Source organism: Sander lucioperca, chromosome 12 (assembly GCF_008315115.2).
Source record: "Sander lucioperca isolate FBNREF2018 chromosome 12, SLUC_FBN_1.2, whole genome shotgun sequence".
Lineage (NCBI taxonomy): Eukaryota > Metazoa > Chordata > Actinopteri > Perciformes > Percidae > Sander > Sander lucioperca.
The window spans coordinates 27,911,225-27,925,021 of NC_050184.1; the positions used below are offsets into that span (position 1 = coordinate 27,911,225).

Sequence of the window (13,797 nt, forward strand, 5' to 3'; positions counted from 1 at the left end):
TCTGCAGCCATTGCAATTACTAATGCATCATCTGTTGGCAGAAGATGTACCATTGCTGGTGGCTGGTGACCAGTCTCTCCTGTCATGAATAACAAGAGGATGCACACCAAGGCATCGTATCAGTAAAAAGAGCAAACTAGAAATGTTGAGGTTATCAGAAGAATTTTGAACATATTCTTATGGTTATGTGCAGGTTAAATGTTTAAAATGTTAAAGAATACACCCTCCACTCAAAAATGTGTTTTGCTTATTGTTAGCATCATGTGGATGTTTGACCTCCACTGTGCAGAATGATGTATGTGCAGAGTTTGACATGAAGGAAAGTTTCTTTGTGAAATCTGAGTTCAAGATGTGTGTCTTAAAACATGTCTGGAGGGGATATCTTAAAGGTTTCCGATTGTCTTCACATTGTAAGAAAATACTGTCCTTGATAACATCAATAATAACTAGCACAGATCATACTGCATGTGTTGCATATCAACAAATGTTGGTGCAAAAACACTGCAACAGTGTTAAAACACTGTGTATTGTATAACTTGATAATATATGCATATGCTGTGGGTTCCTTGTGCTCTCTAAGTGAAGGTAGCTCAGGTGTAGAAGGAAGCATTTAGTTGAAATGAAGATCTGGTGGGACTTTGTGATGCTGTCACCAGTTGGCTGCTACAGTATACCTAGGCAATCATGATGGAGTCTCTAAGCACTCATCCGATTTTTCTGTGATATTGTTCAATGTGGTAGAAGCATTATCAAGAGAATGATAAACCTGAATGATTAATAAACGTTGGTGAGTAATGACTGTCTTGATGTCTATTCTGTGTCAGGAATTACAAAATGTAATATACAATGTTTCTGTCACACATTCAATATTTGAAAGAAAAGTGAATCACATTTTATTTCCTGCACTTCATGAGCCAGAACACAGTTTGCTGCTTCATCTCACTTCATAAATTGGACTTTAAATCCCAAGAGTAACCACTACAACCACTATTTAGTACACAGTATTTACTAATGATAATCACTATAACCACAATTTAGGGTTACATGTTCAGAAGGTGAGTACCAGACAGCGTACAACTAAAGAAATACATTTCCAGTGAAGCAATCACAAAACTCGTTATTCTTGGAGTGGGTATACATCTGATTTGTAAAGACATCCACCTTACAGCTTGGTTCATATCATGTCATTGACAAAATACCTAATATATACTAGAACCTAATACTATACCTAATATGTACTATAACGTCAGTATTTCCTGTATAGCTAAGCAAACTCGCAGTTGAGCAGTTGTGGAGTCATCTAGGTTGAAACAGAACAGACTTCCAGAGGACTTCCTCAAAGTGCAGATGGTCTCAGCGTTTTCGCAGTGTATCTTCACTGGCAGTGTGGATTTGCTGGAAGACAAGAGAATCGGGACTTTGTATGAGAGGTCAACTATGGAGCATGCTTTTCTGAAAGAAATCCTTGGGGTTCCACTGGGCCCTCTAATTTCAGCACAAGACATATTATTGATATTCAGGCATCTTACCAAAAAAGACCAAATAATGAGTGAATGTTTAAAATGAGACGTTAGTATGTTCATATGTCTTGCATGTTCTCATGGATTTATTTGTTAACTAATCTCACACAAATACAGTAATCCCGCATTGTTAACGTGTGAGACAGACACCACAAAATAAAGGCACAAACAAAGCAGAGGGAATGCATTATCACAATACAGATATCGCTTCATGCATTGTAAGCAATAGGGTGTGTGCAGTGGTGTATATGAACTGTTGGAGTGGTATGGCCTCCTCATTTCATTGCATGTTTGATAAAACCTGTAACGTTGTTGAGCATAATGGTTTTCTTAAGAAATAATTTTACTCATAACATCACACATATGAGGACACACACCAAACATATATTGCAAAGGAAGCTTTATTGCCAGTGACAGAGAGGAAATATCCAGAAAGGAAGATTTTCCACAATATATTGTATTCTGAACTTGATTTTAAACAGTCCAACACCAGTTTTAAAAGTACATATATTTAGCAAGTTACTATGGCCCTTAATAGTTACAGTCCTGCAGGTCTGAATATATAAGTTTCACCTCAACACAATGAGCAAATAAACACGTCCAGTTATAATTTATCAAATATTCAATCACGATCACTGAACCAAGGTCTACCATGCAGCTGGGGTACCTCTGCATGTTCCTCCCTTAAAAATCAATGCCATGGCATATTTCCTATTAAACAAAACATCACACCCATAAAGCCTCAGGCATGGCTTTTACAAGGATACGCTCACAGATACAATGGCACTTTATACAACTTACAAAAGAATTGCACACAGAGCTTGCTGAACATATTTTATACTAGTAACATACTTTTTTTTACTTTTGGAAAACGGTACAGATTTCTTTTTACAGTTGATTTGGTTGCTTTTTAGCTGTTTCCCCATTTAGGGTATTAGATATATGAAATGGCCTCCACAAAAGCCACTGGACAACAACCAAGTGATTTGTGTAAAAATGTTTTGAAACAATTCAGTGTGTGGATGACTATACCTAAGATCTGATTTCAAAATAAATACATTAAATTATTGAGTAAAAAACTAAGATCTATATTGCACTTTCCATCAACTCACAGGACGAGTATTGAATCTTTGAATGGCAGTAACACGAGCACACTAAAACCTCAGAGCTCTTGCATTGTTGTCATGGCAACACCACCATGATAGCCAATATCCAGTGTGAGGGTCACAGGGGAGGGCATTATATCTGTCATTACATGGCAGATCATACATTATACACCTTTTCATTATCAGCTGTAATGTCTGCCTCCACACAACCAAACGCAAAAAGACAACAACAATTTGAATACAGCATCAGCTCACACCGGCGTGTGAATTACAGGATATTTGAAAACATAAATATTGTCTCAGAACATTGTTCTCTGGTGAAATTATACACTCCATGTGACATACTGCAGTCTTAACAGTCCCCTTACTGATATTTACATTGTGGGTTACTGGAGTGCAAAGACTGATTAAAAAGTAAATCATTTATTCTTTGGTTCAAAATGATATAAATATATTTAAGTTGTGTGTGCAGACACCTGCACAACATCCTACATGATAAAATCTTTAATACATTTTTTTTTAATATTTATTATGTGTCCATCTATTAATATTCTTAAATTCCTTTACTTCTCCATGGTGACATTGTGACAATATAGATGAAAAAATTAACTCTAAGAAAGGCCACATACTGTATGTCTCTATTGTAGTGTATGCACACTGTGTTAATGAATGTTTGGTAATGAATACATGTATCCTGTTGAACTTCTATAATACGCATTTCTACAGTATATGACACATTCACAATGCATGAATCATAGGGAACACAGCTTGGGTAAAACAGCGATGTTACATGAACATCTCGCTTGATCAGACATTATTAACTGACTGCGCCGTACTTTGTATCAATCATGCAAAACAAAAATAAATATCTATTAGTATATGTATGAAAAATAATCACCACTACATCCATACACACACTCACATACTGTATACATATTGAATTTTACACAAACTTCAAACTGCACGATAGTCCACAGTTTGAACAATATTTAAAGGTGCACACCAAAATAGAAAACAGAAAAGGGGGTAGGGGGTCAAACAAAAGATACATAGCTGGGTTAAACAGATAGCACAGAGCAGCACTGAACTCAGTGTAGGCACAATCTGCTTTTTACATCAACAACAGCCCCAAAGAAAACACCACAGCTACTGAAACATAGGTGACCTATACAAGCACACAAATCAACAGGTCAACAAGTAGACAGTACATTTTGACACTGCATAGAGTTAAAAACACAGTCCAGACCAGCACTCAGCTGTACCGAGCTCACGTCACCCAGATCTGATTCTAGCTATTAGCATCCACACACACACACACACACACAGGTCTGCGCTTGTGTTCAGCTAAGTTTCATCGTTGTTATCTAGACTTCCCCCACTATTCCCCTGGGTGACTCAGTTGGCCTGGACTGGTTTTGGACCCACTGCAACGCCATTACAGTCGAGAATGTACTGCAGACAACCTTGAGGCGGGTGCCCAGCACCGTTCTTAGTGGGTTCACCAACAATCTCTCCCTTCTGGCCAGCTCCCTGAAAAGACAAATGAATAACTTACTCATCCAGCGACAACTGTGATGGTTTTCTTGTAATGAGATCATTTGATTGACAATGAAACTAAACTAACAGATGCGCCGGACGTGGATGGCTGCCGTGTCTCTGGCTCCTCCACAACTTTGCTCTTTTTCTTGTTTAATTTTGTTCTATTTCTCATTTAGTTTTTTTACCTATGATTTTCTATTTTATACAAATTTAATTAGCATGGTTAGAGGAAGGTTTTCAGTGACAACGACTTCTTCTATCTATCTTCTGCAATTGTTGTGTATCTGATAATAAAAAACTTGAAACACAAGCCTCATGTTTCTGAAACCCTGTGGCTGTGTGTTTCTATACCTGGGATGGCTGTATGGTAGTGGGTCTCTGGGGAGCATTAGCTTCCTTCTCTGCTGACTGGTTCATTGCTGCCAACACCATGTCAGCTATGAGCTGCCTGTCCTCGGCCTGGTGCTCCCCGACCAGGGGCATGGAGGAGCCCACCACCTGTGCCACATGGAGGATGGTTATAGCAGAGAGAGAAAGAGGATGTCGACACAAATGTCACATTATTTTGGCTGATGTACTGAAATACTCGACCCAGAGGAACAATTTCAGTATGTACCAGAAATATCATTGTAAGCCCTTAAAACAGGATTATCCTCAACTCCTACCTCTGTGATGAAATCTCTGCCATCTTTACCATGGATAGCTTTGACTGCGCAAATATCCAGGCCCCCGAAAATCTCTGAGCAGGTGTCAACCCACAACTTGTACCTAAACAAAACAATTAAGGCATGACTCAAAACCAATGGCAGCATAATGAGACACCATGGTCTGATTATCACAACTGATTAACAACAAATAAAATAACACACCGGTAGCTGCTTGCGAAGAAATCACATGTAGCAGAGCTAATTAACCTTTTCTCAAACTGAGATCATTTGCTACATCACAATGAAACATTTGTTTGTTTTATTGGAGTGTAGGATTCTTGTTTAGAACTCACCTATCAGTCATGGCCACCTGTTCGAGCATAGCTGAGCCAGTATTAGTCTTCCAGTTACCAGATATAGACGTTCTCCTGAAGTGTGTGAAGCCCACAGATTACAACAGTTTTGTTTCTCATTCATTTGTAAAGTTGAGGTAACAAACGTGTAATTATACTTACATGTAGGCTTTGTAGTCAGTGCCAATCTTCTGGATTCTTATGTCATACTTGGAGTCGATGAGAGGTTCTGTGGTGGTGTACGTCTGGGTGAGAGCCACAACACTGGCTATGTCCTGGAACTTACTGTGATTGTCCACCTTCACCTGTACACAAAAACAGATACATGAGACAGAACCCAGCAAAATATCCAGGATTTAAAAAATTGGCACCTTATTGACTCTTGCAGACAACAACATAATAGTAGACAAATAGACAAATAGCTAAACAAAATGATGCATTCTTTCATATTACTGCAAGAAGAGAAATCTCGATACCTTTCCAATACCAGAGTGGGCATGTCCAATCTTCACAACGACAGGGAATGATGGCATGCTTACCTAAAAGTAAGAAAGTGATTGCCTTATATTTTGCTTCATCCTAACCAACCCATGTTTTGTTTCATGTCAAACACAATTTCTGAAATGATCTTTGGATGCAGTAGAAAGCTGGTTCTCACCATCTCCTTGTAGTTTGGGTAAAAGGTCTGCTCAATCAGAGGAAACTTCTCCGAACCAAGCTTCCTGTGGGTGTTGATAAGTTGGGCAAACTGGACACCAAAAAGGTAAATAAATCAGATATAAGTTTTTATAAATCATGTCACAGAGCAAATTACAGTTATCTAATACATAGGATGTAATGCAGATAGATAATAGCTCATTATTATTGTCCCTTTCCCTGCTGCATTGCTTTACAGTAAAGCTATCTCCTGCTGCTAAGTGCCTACCGCCCATGGCTTGTCACACAGGTTGTAGATGGACTCGAGTGAGTTGATGCATTGGACACCTCCATACTGCAGACCAATGATCAGGTTGCGGAAATCTTCATTCTGGGTCATACTGAAGGCATGTTGACGAATGAGGACAAAGTCTGGCTTGAATGACCTAGAAAATAAAATTGTAGCAGAGATTTGACAAATATCTGACCAGAACAATTATAAACTGTGATCAGGGTTGATCTGTCAGCACTGTAGGTGGATACACAACATCCCTATTGATTAAAACCATACTAATGTATGACTTTGGTGGATAAATCTCCCCTCCTTTATCATCTTCTTGTGTGTGTGTGTGTGTGTGTGTGTATGTGCGTGTGTCTCACCTCATAACCTTGGTACCATTTCTGAGAACTTGCATGTTAACGTTGCAAGTCCTGTTGGCATGAGCCACAACATTGATCTCATTGAATTCTGCCTAAGGAGTCGATGACAAGAGAAGCATTTGAGGACAGAGTACTTAAACTTCTCTTTACATAAGTACTTCAAATGGATAACACTGGCTTGGTGAAACGTACCTGCTCCACTTTGATGTCATAATCCCCATGTAGTTTCTTTCCCCGGAATAATTTTGCCCTAGTTAAAACAGAAACACAAACAATGTTTTAACTTTTAATGTAATAACAGAATAAGGACTCCTAAATATGAACTATAGTTGAATACATCCCACTTGGTTGAGTGTATACAGCACAGAGTAGACAAATGTTCCCTTTCACATTCTTCAAACTACTGATGCACAGCCTCTCTAACACTTATTCCCTTCAATCTGGCAACGAGGATAGCGATAAAACATTACAACACTTTTCCAGGTTGCATCATTTTAAAAGGCAAGCCTTCCACAGCATACACACAGACACAATTGAGCATGTCCCACTGCCTGGTTTCATTAGCAGTACCACATGGGGGTGAATCAAGGACGACGCAGTGAGGTAACATTCGTATTGTAGACACTGAATACACAATTTCAGAAAATGGCTGCACCTTTCATGACTTGTGATTCAGCACTTTTTGGCTTTTCTGATTTGGATAGAAATGACACCTGTGGGTCCTTTAATTCTTCTTTTCCCTGGATCACTGGTGAAGTGGAAATCGTTTGCCATGGGATTTAAGATTAAAATGGATCAGTGTCTCTATACTGACACCACACAGAGATGAAAGCCGCAACGATTGTTGTGTTAACAGTGTGTTTGATTTATTTGGCTTTTTCCTATTACTGATGGGCTGGGGCTGGGCCTGACAACAAACACTTTGGCAGTAGATACTACTAGGGGTGATACAGTACAGACTACAGTAAATCAATAGTAATGTTGGCCCAAAAAAGAACTCCTCCCTTACATTTCAGGTTTCATTCTGGTTTCTTTTCCACAGCTTAAAGCCCATACTTAAACTAACATCTACTGCAGTGCAACACTGGTATATTGGTGTGATGCAGAACATTATGAAACCATCTCTATCCAAAATAGGATTTGTAGAATGTTCACCTTTCAGTATGGCTATGTTGATATATTTAGGCGACATGCTGTGGAATTCTCACTTCCATTTCCTCTTAGTTTGTATCACCCTGCTTTCATGTAGCCTGCACTCCCTGCCAAGCGAGGAGGTAAAGCTGAATAATTCATTCCCAATTAGGGCATGGGGATCTATTTGACTGTGGAGGAAAACAAGCATTAAAACATGATTCACTGCTCTTATATCAGGGGAAATGAAAAGCCTAATCTGCACTGTGATGAATGTGCTTTGCCAATACATACTGTACACTGAGACAGTGTTTCCCAAACGCGACTCCTCGAAACAAACACCGAGATGAGACTATAATTAAAAAGCCTCTGATTGTATTTTGCTATTCATTTTTTTTTTTTTTTTTATCTTTGTCAGCATAGGGAATGGCTATGTGGGGGGACCATAGTGTTAAGTTGAATCTATGCTATATCACTCTGCAGAGCCTAGCCCAGCTCGGTATACTAAGCATGGAAGCCTCCCGCTCAAAGAGGACACCACGTTTAACATGATCTTTCAGCACAATGCATTAATATGCATTAGTATTTGACAGTCCCCTCACAGTCACCAGCTCCTCTGGTTAAGAATTTATGTTCTCCTTGTGTTAGCTTTTAATCCAAAAACAAAGGACATAATTGTTATTTATTAGGAAAACTTCTGCCATTGCCCTTGACTAACATACTGGCCTTAAAACTGGAGTTAGTCTCCGGGCTGCTTTCTGCTCACTGAGATGTTTTCTTGGATCATTCCTTTGTAAGAATCAATATGGGTACTCTTGAATTGAATTATAAACAATGACAAATACAGCAAATTCATTAATGGTTGCAGGTTGTCAAATTGCCAAATTACATATTGCTGCAAAATAATTTTTCATTCAGATGATTCACCCGAGAGCTTGGTAAGCGGGAGTCCATGCTGCATTTTAATGTCTCATCACTTAGCCTGCTTAACATTCACTCTCACATGTGGGTAATGTTTGAATAAGGTTAAGCTCAGTACAAAACATTCCAGTTTAATACAGTTCCCTACGTATTTTTGTACTTTTTAACACAAAGTGACTAAATAAAAGGAATCTAAGCCTCTCTACTTTAAATTGAGCGACATTATGGGGAGAATAAGGAAGCAGTACATGTCGGCCATTAGTCTGATAAGTAAGACAGTGGAACATCTGCTCCTCCTGTCATAAGAGCAATTTATAGCACAGTATTCCTGGCATCAAACAGACCTCTCTGGGTGACTGGCAGTGTCATCTAACAAGTAAAAATGCTGGCTGAATGAAGGAAGGCTTCTGTGTCTCTATGTACTGTGACCCTGGCGATCACTGTGACTTTTTCAGCACACGTTTTATCCTACAGTTAATTATTCTGCTTAACACCACCTGTTACACAACAAATTCCTTATTCAAATACTTATCCATACTAATGCCCTAATGTGTTTCTGGCTGATTTTAAAATTGCAGGACCTTTTGCATTTACAGGCCTCTGTGAAATGTTATGTTTTTACTAACTGCCAAGCTCTCAGTAACTGCCTATGGTACAAATGAGATGTGTAATAAAAAACCATCCCAGACACTAAAATAATCCTCATTTGTTGCTGGATAGGTGTCCATTTGCAAACACTTTGTATACATTTTATATAATTTTCTATTTTATATAATTTTACCTAATCTAAGTAATGTTTTTTCTCTACAACACCTGGAATACACCAATTTTATCTTTTACAAATAATGTCATGGTAACAAAGTACTTTGACAGTGTAGTATGTCACCGTGATGTTAGAAAAACAGTATTTGTACAAACACACACACACACACACACACACACACACACACACACACACACACACACACACACACACACACACACACACACACACACACACAAAATAAATGTTGATGGCTGAGTCTTCTACCAGATGCAATTTGTCTGAAGGACTCTTTCGTGATTTAATTCTGTATATCTTGGGGCCACCAGTACTCTTTCTTTACTTTCATTTGCAGCGGCGGGCAGAAAAAAGTCTTAAAACAGACGTCACACAATGAGATACAGCACATAAACAGGCCGTCAGGCTCAAGGCGTGCCAACATTACAGAGAATATTAGGTACTCACCAAAACCTGCATGGAAATAAAGACACATTTCATCTTCCTATAGCTTGCCAACAGCTATATTTTTTATGGTTTTCTTCCTTCCTCTGTCAGAGCTGAATACAAAGCATGTAGTGTTTCAATCACAATTTCAAAAAGTGTCTCTACATAAACACCTATAATCTACAGAACACCGTCATAGTATCTTACAACCACTGGATGATGGGTTGCTTAAAAGCAATCAAAACAAACTAAACCTAATAAAAAACATGTCCAACTCCCCACTCAGTGATATTGAGCAGCCATGAAAAATAGATGCAGCACTCAGACAGAGGAAGCCTCTTGAATAGAGTATTTTAGCTGATTCTCCCAAGTGGATGTGTACTAGATATATGAAGCAAGAAACTGTTAGTAGCAATCCTAGTCTGTGGAGCTCATGAACAAATCACATTATATCGAATAAGAAAAAATTTCAGAGCAGGAAATCACTTAACATTTTTATCAAATACAGAGGCACTACTTCATATCAGATGTTGTTAAATGCCAACAGTGAGAACAATGGATGTGAAACATTATCTCACAGCTCAACCTACTCAATATTCTCAATTTAAATGACCTTTGATGAACAAATGTATTATATTGTGTTCCTCTGCCAGAACTGCAGAGCAGTGTTGGCACATCAGACTGGAATACTTATTTATCAAAAAGCAGCTTCCTTTCTACTCACAATAAATGTGGAACAAGTGAACGCATAAGGTTGGCATCCATCCCGCTGACGGGGGTCTGATCTTATTAAAATAGATCAACGGTTCTGTTATATAAATGGCTAGTCCTGCAAGGCTACCTAAATTAGCCAAGCCGATATCCTAACATTTGTGTGATTTAGTATGTTTTAAGGGCAATTAAATTCAGCTGTATCTTAATCAGTGTAAAATGATATCCCGCCACCGTGGCCATCAGATGCAGACAACATTTTAACCTTGATGTGACACCCATGTATTCAACATGACACACATACACTGTATATATTGTTCCCAAATGTAAAGGTTATCTAATCTGATCTTTTTCCTTGCTCTGTGAAAATAGCCTTACTGTTTACTGTAGGCAATTTTCAGAAATCAATTAGTAACAAATCAGATCTAACTATCAACTATTGTGATGTTAGAAGTCGGTAATGTGGCTCAGGAAGGGAAGTTTGGGGTCCCATGCTGGTGCTGCTACCCCCTGAAACCCAACCCCGGATAGGCGGTTGAAGATGAGTGATGAGTGAGTGTGTATTGTGATCCAATGCTTAAAGGGAGGGGGAAGTAGATTTAATTCTGATTTTATTTACATCAGGAAAGCCCAAAAAGTCCACAAAGTCAGCATACCATCCAGTGTGAAAGTAGTCTCTTTGTGCTGTACGTTAGTAAGGCATTATAGAGTTGAGTTTCAGTTTCCTGCTTTTTATCTCTAGGTGGCAACCAATAATGGCCATAAATACTATAGGATGCAATAAAAATCACATAGATGAATTGAGCAAATGTGTGGGGTATCCACTGTAGTATCCAGCTGCACAGCTCGAGCACACACATTGCTGTGGAAAATATTCGCTGTGTAAACAAGTGTTGATCGTGTGGTGATAGAATTACCATATTCTATCACCCTTTGACCAGATTTTAATCAAAATAAGTTTCCTCTAAATCTGTGTACATACTCATTTAGATCACTTTAATTCCTTACCACAGTTGACTGACAAAGATGCCTGTTTTAAGCTACTGCTGAGTAAGATCCCCTAGGACTGACAGTCTTAAATGCCTAATGTGAGCCCACTCTTAACATTAATGACACAATGGTCCTTTTACCCAGACAAATATAGCCATGCAGATGATGCTATTTAATTTTTCTGACTGACCTATCTACAGTACATTGCTTGATTGATTGGCTAATGTGCACCATGCATAGTGCAGGGCATGTCATGTGATCTCCTATCAGTGAGCAGGGGGGAAACCCTATTGATGGAGGGATAGCACTGCAGTATTTAGACTCCTTCCAGAGAAATAATGTACATTTCCCAATTCTGCACAACCTGTGGAACATCTTTTTTCTAACAATCGCAAAAAGCCACATTACATGACAATACTATCAATGATTTTAGTTGATCAAACCTAATTTCTGCCACAGAAAAACACATCTCACAACACAGACAAAATAGAGGACAGTAAAAGTCATCTAGCTTGGTGTAATATCATTACTGCTGGGGAATCAATGGACCGTATTTGCTTAAGTATTGGCTGCTTCTTTGTATTATCCTAACACTAGCATGCTGTATCATCAAACAACAGCAGCAGTTCCCATTCACATCTGCAGGGTCACATGACACATATATTGGTTCAGTGGTTCTTTAACCCTTACCTCACTACTACATTCAGAGGAATTATGAGGAAAAAAATTGGCATTAAGGATGAGCACACAAAGAATACACAGCCAATAAATAGTTTATCTTAAAAACTATATATTAACTATATGACTGAGTAGAGCAACATATTGTCTTACCACTCCTGTTGTGGTTCATCAATTACCAAGAGAATCTTGAACTTCTTAGGTGTCGTGACTTGGGTCTGCTCCACCAGCCCTGCTGAGGCAGCTGTCTGTTTAACAGCGTTGGTGATGGAGCTAAAAAAGCCTGCTCCGCTGGACTGAGATGGCTGGGGTTTCCTCTCTGGAGCCGGGGAAGTGGCTGGAGGTGTAGGCCCAGTTGTAGGAGACTTGGCAGGGGTGGTGGAGCCAGGTGGCGGAGGCTGAGCATTGTCAGGCCTCTGGAGGTCTGTCATGTAGCCATTGGGCAGGTTGGAGATGAATGTGCTGTCCGAGAGACGCCGACGCAAATAATTCATGGCTGCAGCTGAGAGAGAAGAAGTGTCAACAAGCACCGGGTGTGAAAATGTATTCTGCAGAGGAGTCCCTGTTCCCAGTGTACAGCTGATAATGGCTGAGCTCTCAATGCAAAACTCACAGTGAACGTATTCCCTCCCAGTTCAGCGGAGCATCCTCAGAGCTCCCCCTCAGTGGCGGTGACGCTACACACTCCCTCAACCAATCCCCTTACCCTGTGCTTTCCTCAACCATTGCAAATGATGCTCCGGCCGTGCCTCTCCTTCCTCCTCTCGTTCTCTCTTCTCTCCACTCTCTCACTGGTGTGCCTTACCCCTCCCCCATTTTCTACTGCCTCACAGGCGTCATGCTTTTTTGAACCACAGCATTTAAAATACAGGGCTATCCAGTGTAAGTGCAAGAGGGTATACCGAGTACTACATCATAATTGCCCTCTGTTCCTTGTGTCTTCTTTGCCCTCTGTCTATGCACAGCATTTCTGTTTGTGTAAAATGTAGCCATCAAATCTAAAATGGCTGTTTAGACTGGTGGGCAATGTTGAATGAGAGGAGAAGCGTCAGCAGAAGACACAAATGTATGCAGTAAACCCTCTCTCTTAATAGATTTATCAATCCTTATATAGCTACTGATTTTACTTATTACAATGTTCTACAAGACATGCTTTACCTAACTGTTTTATTAGACTTAATTGGACAGCACTTGTCTACTATGGCACAGTTAATCATTATGTGCAATTTCATTTCATAAACACATTCACCTCTGCACACATACAATCTTAATGCTTATGATAGCACAATAACACAAATTACAAAAACAAAATCTGTACTAAATGATCTGCTAATTAACATTAATTATGCTGAAAAGCATATATTTGCAAAAAGCATTTAAGAACAACATCATTATGAATTTAGCAAAAAAAAAAAAAAAAAAAACATTTGTATGATAGAGGAAACAACTGCCATGGTAATTCTTAATAGATGATTAGGCTGCTCATGCAACATGTTTAGAATTGGTTTATATACAAGGAATATGGAAGGACTTAAAGCTATGTGATGGAACCATCACAGACCACCATGTCTCCAATACTGGTAAAAGATGGATATTTTGAAAGTGCAGGAAACAGATCAATAAATCAATAACTCACCAATAACTCACCACACATCTGGTCAACGGCGGTACATTTTAAATCTGAAACACACACACACA

The 13,797-nt window shown here is 39.1% G+C and overlaps 1 protein-coding gene across 1 annotated transcript; it reads right to left on the reverse strand.

The window, feature by feature from the left end:
- Window positions 1-1,903: 1,903 nt before the first annotated feature.
- On the reverse strand, window positions 1,904-12,963 carry syn2a (synapsin IIa). The gene is made up of 12 exons (XM_031316435.2): window positions 12,713-12,963; window positions 12,253-12,601; window positions 6,654-6,711; window positions 6,462-6,553; window positions 6,091-6,247; window positions 5,824-5,913; window positions 5,642-5,704; window positions 5,328-5,470; window positions 5,166-5,240; window positions 4,831-4,933; window positions 4,517-4,663; window positions 1,904-4,156 (listed from the first exon to the last, which is right to left on the reverse strand). Exons 2-12 carry the CDS (start codon window positions 12,591-12,593, stop codon window positions 4,022-4,024), a joined length of 1,404 nt encoding a protein of 467 aa, XP_031172295.1. The 5' UTR covers window positions 12,594-12,601; window positions 12,713-12,963; the 3' UTR covers window positions 1,904-4,021.
- Window positions 12,964-13,797: the final 834 nt, after the last annotated feature.